This window comes from Acinonyx jubatus, chromosome A1 (assembly GCF_027475565.1).
Source record: "Acinonyx jubatus isolate Ajub_Pintada_27869175 chromosome A1, VMU_Ajub_asm_v1.0, whole genome shotgun sequence".
Taxonomy (NCBI): Eukaryota; Metazoa; Chordata; class Mammalia; order Carnivora; family Felidae; genus Acinonyx; species Acinonyx jubatus.
Genome location: NC_069380.1, coordinates 96,485,959 through 96,498,937, shown reverse-complemented (window position 1 = coordinate 96,498,937; position 12,979 = coordinate 96,485,959). Strand labels below are relative to the sequence as shown.

The following is a 12,979-nucleotide window of genomic DNA, read 5'->3' as shown; positions in this document are numbered from 1 at the left end:
ACTTTAGTACAATAACCTGAGATGTTGACTTAAAATTCAGATTTCTGAGATGCACATCCAAAGGTTTGGGCTCAAAAAATCCAAAATGAGGAATCTGTACTTTAAATCAATGCCCCAGGTGATTCTGATACAGGTGGTCTGCAGAATATGCTTTTATGAAACACTGCTTTACAGGAATGGCTTTTGATCATAGTGCACGTCAGAACCCTCTCTAGAACCAGACACAGAAGTGCCTAGGCACAACGCCACACCTACAGATTTAGAAATCCCGAGGGCAGGATGGATACATGGACCAGCTAGTGATTCTGAAGTTGTCTTCCCATGAAGAACCACCACCTTAAAAGAATATTCCAGAATGCACAAAGAAAAGGAAATAGTATCTTTTTTATGAGGATCTACAGATTCTCTTAGACTATACCCAGGAATTACAGATTCTATGTACCTTCCAAAGTCCATTTTTCTATTTGATCCAGTTTTTCCCTTACACATCAAGGTTGTTTGTTTGTTTTTGTTGTTGTTGTTGTTGTTTTTTACCCTTTCTGCAGTCAGGGTTGCCTACCAATAAACCAACTTCTTCTTACTGACTTTTTAACAATATATTAAACAATTATAACCAGTACATGAGAAAATGGGCAAAAACTAAAATTCCTGATTCTACCCTTACTGATAAAGGTATTTTAACATAACTGATTTTTTTAAAGTCAGTTATTTCATTCAATAAATATTTATGGAATATTACTTGAAATATATCATCCCGAGCAGAGCAATCCCTTTTATTTTTACTACTTTCAATTACTAATTCACAGGTTATTAGGGCTTCTAATATTGGATTCATTTGGTAACACAACACAAATATAAATCAGGGGAGAACTGTGGATTCTCCTTCCGGGAAGTTTTAAAGTGAGTATCAGTTAACCTAAAGAAAATATTTTTCATTAACACAAGGTACGGAAAAGAAAGTCCACACGTAGGAATCAATACAGCTAGTTTTACTTAGTTCTGCGGCTCAGCAGCTGTTTCACTGGTTAACTAACTTATTTTCTTTGGGCCTCTGTTGTCTTACTTATAAAAAAGAAATAACAGCTGTCATACTAAGTCAGAGGGAATCTGTAAGATACTAAGGAGCTAAGTGAAAATGAAATGAAAAATACTCAAAGATATATAAAGGTATGTCTATTATTAAAACACCTCAATTCTTTACATTTAACATACTTCTGCACAGTTTCGGACATCATGTCATCATTACAACATTCCCACAAAGAATGAATCGCTGTTAGCCAATTTCAGAATTGATCAAAGAGCCTCGTAAGACTGACTTGCTTAGGATCAAATGGCTAGAAAGCAGCAGAGAAAGCAAGCAAGCAGTGCTCTTAAGACCATACTTTGGTGATCCTCTTTCATAGGACTTAAATCACCAGTTTAATCTTCAGTGGAAATGGGTAAAATAAGCTGGTCTATTGTATCTAGGGCATTCAAGCACCCAAGAAATTTACTACATAACCTTTGTACTTATGAAATATTGTTTTAACCAGCTTTCAGAACTATTTCTGAATACAGTTTCTCTATAAAGAAAAACATTTACTGACCTGTTAACAGTTATATTACACGAACATAGTAAGTGCAAAAAAATAAGCCCTGGAGATATGTTAAGACTCTGCAATTAAAACATGTAACTTTAAGAACAAAATACACAAGAAACAGCAGAGAAACTATATAAAAGTAGATAATAAAAACCAAAAACAAAACAGTCACCCCACCTACATAATGGTGTTTGCCACTAGCAATAAATGAAGTGCCAAATTTAAAGTTGTTGACACTTGAAATATTTATTATAAAAGAAAAACATCAGAAGAAAAAAAGTATTTTCAGGCAATTCATCAACACAATTTAGTTTAATTCTACTTCAATCCAAGATTTAAAACATATTTTAAATATGGAAGTGGCATTTAACATGTATCTACAATTATGGTATAATTTATACTGATTTATTTGATGACCACTCTGATTCTACACCCTTAAAAAACAGTCTTTGAATACTCAAGACATTTCAATTCCTAAAAGAAAAATGATAAATTACTGACCAAATTTTTCTTTTGCTTCGGTAGGTTAACTGGTTCAAACACAGAGATAACATTTCCATAGGATGCTGCAATCTTTTAAAAAGAAAAAATAAAGAAAACTTATGGATATGTTAACTTACTTATGAATCAAAAGAGCAAAAGAAATTAATAATATAACTTAAAATAAGCCCCCCACCAACACAATTTCATTCATCAATACTTGAAATGTCAGTTTTAAGAGACCACCATACCCAAATCAGAATTCTAGTACTGTCACTTACCAACTGGGTAACTAGCGAGTTAATCTCTTTGCATCTTAGTATCTCTATCTATTTATGTATATTTATAATATGCATAATACTATCTTCCTAATGGAATTAGTTGGAGGATTAAAACAACGGCTATAAAATATCCAGCATATAATTATCTTGTAAGATGCATGGTAAATATTAATTCTCTTCCTCATAGAAAAAAATGTACTTATGTATTCCTTGTCAGGTGGAAATCAGACTTAAAACTCAATTTCTAGGTTATCTCTTTAAAGTTCAAAATTCTGTCACTGTATGTGTATGTAGCCTTTTAAAAATAAAACTTAGATCTATTCCTTTGTGAACTCTCCAAGAAATGCATTTTTTCAATACTCTATTTACTCTTTTAGTCAATGGCTCTATTTTATTTTATTTTATTTTATTTTTCAACGTTTATTTATTTTTGGGACAGAGAGAGACAGAGCATGAACGGGGGAGGGGCAGAGAGAGAGGGAGACACAGAATCGGAAACAGGCTCCAGGCTCTGAGCCATCAGCCCAGAGCCTGACGCGGGGCTCGAACTCACGGACCGCGAGATCGTGACCTGGCTGAAGTCGGACGCTTAACCGACTGCGCCACCCAGGCGCCCCAATGGCTCTCTTTTATAAGGTGGCTACTGTTAAAGCTTGAGTGAGCCACAAATGAAGAACACTGAAGTATCAGAAATGAGATTGATAGATACAAAGAATGAATGAGAGACAAAGATAAGAACATATAATCAATCTAGAGAAGAGGGGAGTAAGTAATGAGGATGTAATATCCAATGGAAAAAGACTTTCAATGGCTCTTTTTAAGTGTTCTGCAAGGTTCATAGGATACAGAAATCATTTGCAATCAGTCGGTCTGCAAGGAAGTATTTAGTTTGAGCTTTTAAGTATGGGTAGGGTTTCAAAGAGAAAGGAATATTCAGTGTAGAAGCAGGGTATAACACAAATATGAACACAAGTATAAACATTAGAAGAGACAATGTATGCTTGGAGATGACTACTAGCCCAGATGGAACAGAGTGTCCCTTATAACAGAATAAAGGACATACATCCAAAAAGGTACATCCAATCCAGGTTGTACAGGGCCTCAGGCCAAGGTGAACGATTTGAACTTTCCCAAGGTACTGGGAAGCTAAGAATGTTCTAAGCAAATGAGTCAGATAAATGCAGATGAATATTCTCATGAAAATTAATCTGCTAGTACTACAGAGGAAAACAAAACAGTAATGCTAAAATACTAGATGTCTACAGTATTAAGCAGCATTTCCTTCTTAAAGGCAAACAGAAATCTCCAAGTTTCATAACCTGCAAATTTTCTTCCTGATATCATAAGGAGTCTTTTAATTGTACTAAGATCTGTGACACAAAGGAAATTTGCCCTTTATGAAAATGACTATAAAACCAAATAACCAGTTTAACCTGGACTGTCATGTAATATAGGATCTCATGAAAATATAAATCATATGTGAAGTTATTAAAATGAGATTTCCAACATTAACTAGGTCTGAGTCCAGATGGTTTAATCAAGTTTTTACACAATAATGAAGATTATAGAACTACAAAGCTGGAGATCAAACAAACATGAAGGGGGGGAAGTCTCAAGGATTTTCAACATTCCATAATAAAGATCATTTTCGTAATGTAGTAATTGTGAAAGTTGTGAACAAAAGAAAGATAGGTGAGAAACACTTGTAACTACAAAGGTAAGGGACCTAGGAATAACAAAGAAGACCAGTCAAAGAAACAGGTAAAGATTTCAAGAGCCAAAACTTATTCTACCATAAGTAACTCTAAACTATGTCCTAAGAGTTAACTTTTCAGACAGGCAGGTTCATCAGAAATGCTTACATTAAAAAACAAAAAAAAAGATTGGGTCCATTTGATTCCTCACGCAAAATGTTCTGGTGGAATCATATAGGCAAATAACATTTTAAATATCTAGCAAAAAAATTAAAAAATTTGCACAGTTTAGCCCAGTCTAGTTACAAGTATACCTAGGCTTGGCCACCTATGCCTACATGGTGCTATATTAAGCTATACACTACTGCCTACTAGCTAGGACTCTACCAATTCTGCTACTATGTAGAACCATATTTCACCTGATACAGAATCATAACCTGTTTCTTTTGTTGTTGTTGTTCTTCTTGTTTCAAGGTCACTTTTTACTTTTCACATGCAAATAGAAGCCCAAACAAAATTTTTCATTTTTCTTACAGACTTGGAATAAATTGATGAAAAACTACGGACTTTAGAAGAGTTGATCTCCATTTTAGTATAAAGTTTATCCAGAAGTTACAAGGAGATACCTGCACAATGAAGAATGACTCTAACATATGATTTCTCCTCAGTAGTTTATGTGTAAACAGACTGAAGGTTTATTATCATTCCTTTACCTTAATCCAATCAATTTTTAAATAAGTAACCTTTAGAACTGTTCTATGGGTAATGTTCACAGAAAAGATTATGCTATAACTTGAAATTATGTAAGAACAGAATTCTTGACAATCTCCAAGACACATCAGAGAGAAACAAGAATTTTGTTCTCTACTATGCATCTTAGAGAGTCAAAGAAAATTGTAGCTACATTGTCCCTGAAACAAAGCAAGCTTCACATTCAATAGGAAATACATACTTTGGAGATTATCTTGACAAAAACCATATTCAAAACAAATCTCACATTATAAGATTACAAACCTTGCCTTGTTGCATTGAGCAGTCTACACATCCTACTTGAATATTTCCATGTTTAGCTCCTGGGATTATTTGCAACCTTTCAAAATCACTTCCCAGTATAACAATGTCACATCCAGATGCATAAGCCTAAAAAAAAAAAAGAAAGAAAGAAAGAAAGAAAAGAAAAAGAATAAACTTGTGAAGAAAGTATATATCACATACAATACTGGCGTTAATATTATGTTTTAACAGAGTGATTTTAAACATCCTGTTTTTTTTTTTTTTAATCTGTATAATTCAAGAATATTTCCTTTACCTCTGATATTCAGTCCCATCAGCAAATTCAGCCAGTCCTGTCTGCAAAATGTTCACTTCCTTCATCACTAATGAATGGTACTGCTCTGGTCTAAACTATCGTCATCTACCTCTTGCACTACTATTTTTTTTTTAAGTTTATTTAATTTGAGAGTGGGCACACTCATGCATGAGTGAGAGAGGGAGACAGAGAATCTCTCATGAGACAGAGAAGGAGACAGAGAATCTCAATCAAATAGGATCTGTGCTGTCAGCACAGAACCCCACCCAGGGTTCAAACCCATGAACTGTGAGATCATGACCTGAGCAGAAATCAAGAGTCAGATGCTCAAATGACTGAGCCACTCAGGAACCCCCCCCCCCATACTACTATTAATAGTCAGACTGTTTCCATTCTTGCTTCCCTCTAATTCCTTTCCACACACAGTCATCTTTTTTTTTTTTTTTAAGTAGGCTCTAGACCCAACGTGGAGCTCAAACTCATGACTCCAAGATCAACAGTTGCATGTTCTATCAAGTGAGTGAGCTGAGCTCCCCTAAGAGTCATCTCTTAAAAATCTTTATTAAAGCAAGTAATTTGCCCTGCTTAAAAACCCTTTCAATAGTTTATCCATTGGACATGGAATAAATCAACTCCTTACCATGGTTCAATGCCCTAAATTATTATCCTAACTCTCCAAACCCATCTCAAGCTACTGTTTCCTTCCCTCTTTTGGCTCCCGTCCCTACATTGCCCTTCCTTCTGTTCCAGGGGCATACCAATCTTTTTCCACCTCAGTGTGTTTTATCCACCTCTCTCCTGCCTGATCTTTGTCTAGCTAGCTTTTTTTCAATATTCGGGTCTCAGTTCCCTCTGTCTCTGATTACTTTCCATCCCACCACTATTTATTCTTCTTCATAGCACCTATCATAATTTTTAAGTATCTTGCTTATTATCCACTTCAATTGCTGCAAGTTAAGTTTCAAGACAAAAAGAGAGCATACAAGCATATCTTATTCTCTGCTCTATCCTCCAATTCTAACTAACAGGATTTCTTTATAAACACCTATGGAATAAATGAAGTATCTAACGTCAAAAAACAGCCACCACAGCCAAACAAATAAAAAGGTATCGTTCAAGGCTTGCTGGCAAGCATTTTATACCTCTTTTCGGTTTTTACAATTAGCACAACTCTTCCAACCAGAACTGATTTTGCATCCTTTCTTTAACTTCTTAAATCACAGGAGTTTCTCCTGTTACAAAGTATGTGGCTGTCTTCCTAGAATTTACCTATATAAGCCAGCATGAAGTATAACACTAACAATAAAACATTTATCACAAACTGTTTCCCATCCAAAAATAAGTTCACAGTATTGGCAATTATTTACTTTCTCATCACTTTTGCACCTGCACATTTACCTTACTTAATGTAAAAAATATTATACTTAATATATACTTCATGACCTTAATTCCTATCAAAGCCACAATGTTTCTGTACCTGCCAGCAAAAAGTATTTGAAAAGAAATTTGAGAGAACATACCAATAAATATGCTCACATTACAGATAAGAAAATGAGGCCTTAATAGGCTGACATAACTTCTAAGTGGCAGAATGGGCTTCAGAATCCTGATCGCTTTTGATTCTTGACCTAGCGCTATTTCCCTGGCACCACTAGGACTTCCCTAGTTATTGTGCTTGCCCGAATTTTCCTAGAAGAAATTAGTGACAATCAAGTATGGTTCCACTAGTATCACACAGGGGAAAATATTGGCTCAGTGAACAAACAAAAAAAATCTCATGATGGTCTGTAAAACGATATAAACATCCACTATCAGAACACAAGACTTGTCACAAGACTATTAGCAAGAAAAATTTCCAAAAACTAATTTAAGAAAAATTTTCATTTGTAACACACTAAATATCTTAATGTTTTAGAAAATGATTTTCCCCTCATTATTAAATTTTGATAAAGTACTGATTGTCACTGTATCCCAAAACATTGTGTCAAATTCTGAATGTTTACAATTTAGATTTCCCTACTTGTTAACAAAATTTTTTTAGTTTCCATTAACTGGAATGAACAGGTATGTTTTCTCTTTCCTTCTTTCTTTCTTTCTTTCTTTCTTTCTTTCTTTCTTTCTTTCTTTCTTTCTTTCTTTCTTTCTTTCTCTTTCTTCAATATATGAAGTTTATTGTCAAATTGGTTTCCATACAACACCCAGTGCTCATCCCAACAGGTGCCCTCCTCAATGCCCATCACCCCCTTTCCCCTCCCACCCCCCCCCCCATCAACCCTCAGTTTATTCTCAGTTTTTAAGAGTCTCCTATGCTTTGGCTCCCTCCCTTTATTTTTTTCCCCTTCCCCTCCCCCATGGTCTTCTGTTAAGTTTCTCAGGATCCACATTAAGAGTGAAAATATATGGTGTCTGTCTTTCTCTGTATGACTTATTTCACTTAGCATAACACTCTCCAGTTCCATCCATGTTGCTACAAAGGGCTATATTTCACTCTTTCTCATTGCCACGTAGTACTCCATTGTGTATATAAACCACAATTTCTGTAACCATTCATCAGTTGACGAACACTTTTTTGTAATTTTTTAATGTTTATTTATTTTTGATGGAGAGAGAGACAGAGTGTGAGTGGGTAGCGGCAGAGAGAGACACACACAGAATCCGAAGCAGGATCCAGGCTCTGAGCTGTCAGCACAGAGCCCGATGCGGGGCTCAAACTCACAAACCGCGAGATTATGACCTGTGGAGAAGCTGGATGCTCAACCGACTAAGCCACCCAGGCGCCCCCATCAGTTGATGGACATTTATGCTCTTTCCATAATTTGTCTATTGTTGAAAGTGCTGCTGTCAACATTGGGGTACAAGTGCCCCTATGCATCAGCACTCCTGTATCCCTTGGGTAAATCCCTAGCAGTGCTATTGCTGGGTCACAGGAAGATCTATTTTTAATTTTTTGAGGAACCTCCACACTGTTTTCCAGAGGGGCTGCACCAGTCTGCATTCCCACCAACAGTGCAAGAGGGTTCCCATTTCTCCACGTGCTCGCCAGCATCTATATAGTCTCCTGATTTGTTCATTTTAGCCGCTCTGACTGGAGTGAGGTGATGTCTGCGTGGTTTTGATTTGTATTTCCCTGATGAGGAGTGACGTGGAGCATGTTTTCATGTGCCTGTTGGCCATCCGGATGTCTTCTTTAGAGAAATGTCTATTCATGTCTTCTGTTCATTTCTTCACTGGATTATTTGTTTTTCGGGTGTGGAGTTTGGTAAGTTCTTTATAGATTTTGGATACTAGCCCTTTGTCCAATATATCATTTGCAAATATTTTTTCCCAATCCGTTGGTTGCCTTTTAGTTTTGTTGATTGTTTCCTTTGCAGTGCAGAAGCTTTTTATCTTCACGAGGTCCCAATAGTTCATTTTTGCTTTTAATTCCCTTGCCTTTGGAGATGTGTCAAGTAAGAAATTGCTGCAGCTGAGGTCAGAGGTTTTTTTCCTGCTTTCTCCTCTAGGGTTTTGATGGTTTCCTGTCTCACAATCAGATCCTTTATCCATTTTGAGTTGGTTACAAAATTACTGTCTAAGTATTAAACATCTGCAGAGTTGAGAAACGCATAGTTATCCCAGAAATAAACACTTAGAACTCTAGATAGGAAAATGCCAATTTTTAATACAATTAACCCTTGATCATTCAAAGATTAACCCAGTTCTGAATTACCCTTATCCTTTTGCTGCTCCTGTATTACACTATTATTGCCTGTCATTTGACTTTCCTTTAGTGACAGTAGAACATACAAAAGCTTTCTCTCTCTAGTTTTGGTAAACTTCGAATCAATTGAAAATGACTGATCTTATCTGGCATATCTCTCTTTCAGTCCCCACTTTCTTCTCTTAGAGTTATAACTAATGCATGGCAATAAACTACCATATGAGAAAAAAAAAGATTATAATCATCTGCAGTCTTCACTAGTCGACTACTATGCTTGGTGCTTATAATTAAGATTTTCTGGTATTCTTGACTACAGAACTTATTTTTCAGTTTATCTGCATAACTAAATATAGAATGCATTAAAGACTCAAACCTTATTTGCATTATGTTCCGTTTCTCAATCATTTTCAAGAATCTGTAAATGTCTCTCCTTAAAAAGTCTGCTGTGCATAGGAGACTAGTTAAATAAATATTGCACATACCCACAATGGAGTATAATACAGCTGTAAAAATAATTAGGAAGCTATCTATGAACTGAAATGCAGTGATTTCTTGGGGACATTTTTAAGTGAAAAAAAGCAAAGTACAAAAGGATGTGTTATTCGAGCAAGGAACAAGGAAAATAAGAAAACACACATGGATCTGCTTATTACAGTAAGAAACACAGGATGGATAAAACTAGACAGTAATAAAGGTGATTACCAACAAAGGTGGGGAGGATGAAGTGGAAGAGATACAGGAAAAAATGACTTTTGAAAACATGTTAACATAATACATATTCAAAACTTAAATCAATCAGAGTAGGGGACAGGTAGTGAAACAAAGGAATTAGCTGCATTTCAAATAAAGAAGGCACAAAGGTTCAAAGTAACTTATGAACACAGAGTATGACTGTGTATTATCAGTCTTGGACAGTGAAAAGGAAAACACTAGACCACCTCCTGTGTTTCTCCTTTACTCACACACAACTACCACATTCTCAACACTTTTGACAACAGATGTGGGGTCTTTTAACCACAAGAAATAATTCTATGACATAAACTGGGTCTCTGACAATTTAACTCAATTCTGACACTACGTACCTGGGGATAGTGTCTGATCCCATAGGTTAAGGGCTCAGTCTTAACTGAGACTGTCCTATACTTCACAAGATAATCTCAAGTGGTGGGTCCCCAGGTTACCCATAACTTCTGTCCAATTTGGTTACATATCAGAAGTTCCCATGACTTCCTTCCCCTTGGATTTGATATGTGCTAAAACAGAACTCAGGGAAATACTTATTTACATTTACCAATTTATTAAAAGATATGATAAGGGATACAGAAGAACAACTTAGATAAAGAAATGTATAGAGCAGGATCTGGGAGGAGGTTCCAAGTACAGGAGCTTCTGTCCCCATGGAGCTAGGGGAGCATCACCCTCCTGGTACATGGATATGTTCACCAACCTGGAAGCTCCCCGAGTGCCATACTGTTGGGATTTCACAGAAGCTTCCTTGCACAGGCATGTCAATTATTAACTCCATTTCTAATCCCTCTCTAGTCTCTGGAGAATAGAAGGTGGGGCTGAAAATTACAAGCTTCTAAATCTGGCTTAATCTTTCTGCTGACCATCCCAGAAGCCATCCAGGACCCTACCTAGAGTTGCCTCATTACAACAAAAGATGCTCCTGGTTCCCTTATACCTTAGGAATTTATAAGGGTTTCAGGAGCTGTGGTAGGTCCCAGCGTAAAGAACCAAGTAAGTATTAGGGGGTGCCTGCCTGGCTCAGTCAATAGAGCATGTGACTCTTGATCTCGGAATTGTAAGTTTGAACCCCACATTGGGTAAAGAGACTACTTAAAAAAAAAATTGGGCATGTTGGGTGGCTCAGTTCCTGAAGCATCCAACTCTTGATTTCAGCTCAGGTCATGATCTTACAGTTCATGAGATCAAGCCCTGTGTCAGGCTCTGTGCTGACATGGAGGAGCCTGCTTGGGATTCTCTCTCTCCCCTCCCCCTCACTCCCCAACCCCATGCAGCACGCAGCACCTGGACACACAATCTCTCTCAAAATGAAATACACATTAAAAAAAATATTAAAAAACTGTTAAATTTAAAAAAACAAATATCAGAACAAGTGATGCTCATAATGTTTTTATCACTTAGGAATTTAGAAGAGTTTCAGGAGCTCTGTGCCAGAAACAAGGGAGACAGACCAATATATGTTATCTTCTATTATCTCACAGGCAGGGTGGGGAGAAGTATGAACAAATCTTGAATGCTTTTTGTAGGTTGTTTTGTAACTGTAGTGGTACGGACAATGCAATTCTGAAACTATTTTAAATGTATTACAGAACTGAGCAAATTAGCCGAGGATCTCATAAGGAAGAACAAAGATATAAAATAAGGAAAGATGCAACAGAGTCAAGTAAGGTTGTACTGGAATTGGAAATATTGGTATAAAAATTATGCTTTCCAAAATATACATATTTCCCTGCACATATGTATATATATTTGTACATGTGTATGTATGTGCATGCCATATGCATATACATGTGTATCATGTGCTGGTACTGTCCACTGAAAAGGACAAGAAGCATAAACATCCCAGTAGCAATGAGATCACCTAGCACCTTGATCTTGGTCTCTAATAGCATTCTCTACTAAAAGAAACCAGGGCTCCTTGAAGAAATAGCTAATTACATCACTGGGGCAGGGTAGCTACAATGAGGGCAAAGAATACCCTCTTACACCAGAAAGGTGCTTTTAAAAAAAAAAAAAAAAAAAAAAAAAAGGACCAGGCAAGAATCATCATCAGTGGATATTCAACCTAGGAATAGGGACTCAACCTAGGATATTTGCACGGTCTTAAAACTCTCTCACACATTGCTTATTAGGTGCAAGAGGAAGGAAAAAAAAAAAAAAAAGAAATTTGTTGTATGGGGGAGAAACTGGGCAACACCTTCAAGAGTCATCAAAATTAACATCACTAATGATAGATATCACATACACCTAGAGAAGAACACAACATCATCTATGCACAATTTTGGCCAAGAATGCATAACCTCACTATAATCAAGAAGAAACATCAGAAAATGCAAAATGAGTAAAGGTTTGTTTTTTAAAAGTGGGAAGAACGTACTCTACTCTTCAAATGTCAATGTCAAAATGAATTAAAAAAAAAAGAAATGATGCTAAAGAGACATGGTAATTAAATGTAATCCCATGGTCCGAATCTTGTACTAGAAAAGATAAATGCTGTATAGAATGCCGTCATATCAACTAACAGAACTGGAATACAGCTAATACATTAGCTAAAAGTTTATCAATATACATTTATGAAATAGATTACTGTTATTATATAACAGAATACTCGTCTTACCATGAAATCAAACTAAAGTATTTGATTGTAAAAAATTATGACATATGTAACTTATTTCAAAGGGTTCAGGACAAAAAATTATGTAGGCATACACATATCCAAGGAGCACAAATGTTAAAGAAAATGGGAATCAAATACTACCAATAGTCAAATCTAAGTAAAGAGAGTATGGGTGCTCCTTGTATTATTTTTATTTCATTACTTTTTCTAGGTATGAAGTTATTTCTAAATAGTTACTTTCCATGTAGTGATGAAAACATCTAAAACTTAATTACTTTCAAAAATTTAAAACAAAAAATGCTGTGACTTTTTTGTACTTTCTTTTATTTTTCACTTTCTATAGTGTTTTGGGCCTATTTTTTTCTCTTTGGCACTATACCGCAAGGCCAATTCAAGTGGTTTTCACTGTCAACAGATTTAATCCCTACAACAAATACTGGGAAGTACTCACTATAATCACCCCATTTTACTCATAAGCAAATTCAAGCTTAAACAGACTGAGTAATTGCCTTGAGTGTTAGAGCCAGTAGGAGACACAACTGAGACTGAAACCAAGTTACAACTACTGGGA

The 12,979-nt window shown here is 36.0% G+C and overlaps 1 protein-coding gene across 4 annotated transcripts in view; it reads right to left on the bottom strand.

Annotated features, from left to right (window-relative positions):
• Positions 1-12,979, bottom strand: part of DMXL1 (Dmx like 1) — a 134,005-nt gene that overhangs the window by 110,399 nt on the left and 10,627 nt on the right. For all 4 annotated transcript variants that reach the window (XM_027076847.2, XM_053220029.1, XM_015076693.3 and 1 more), the window contains exons 2-3: positions 5,050-5,175; positions 2,082-2,153 (exon numbers count right to left, since the gene is read on the bottom strand). In XM_027076847.2, the coding sequence (XP_026932648.1) occupies positions 2,082-2,153; positions 5,050-5,175 (198 nt within the window). The remainder of the gene's footprint in view (positions 1-2,081; positions 2,154-5,049; positions 5,176-12,979) is intronic.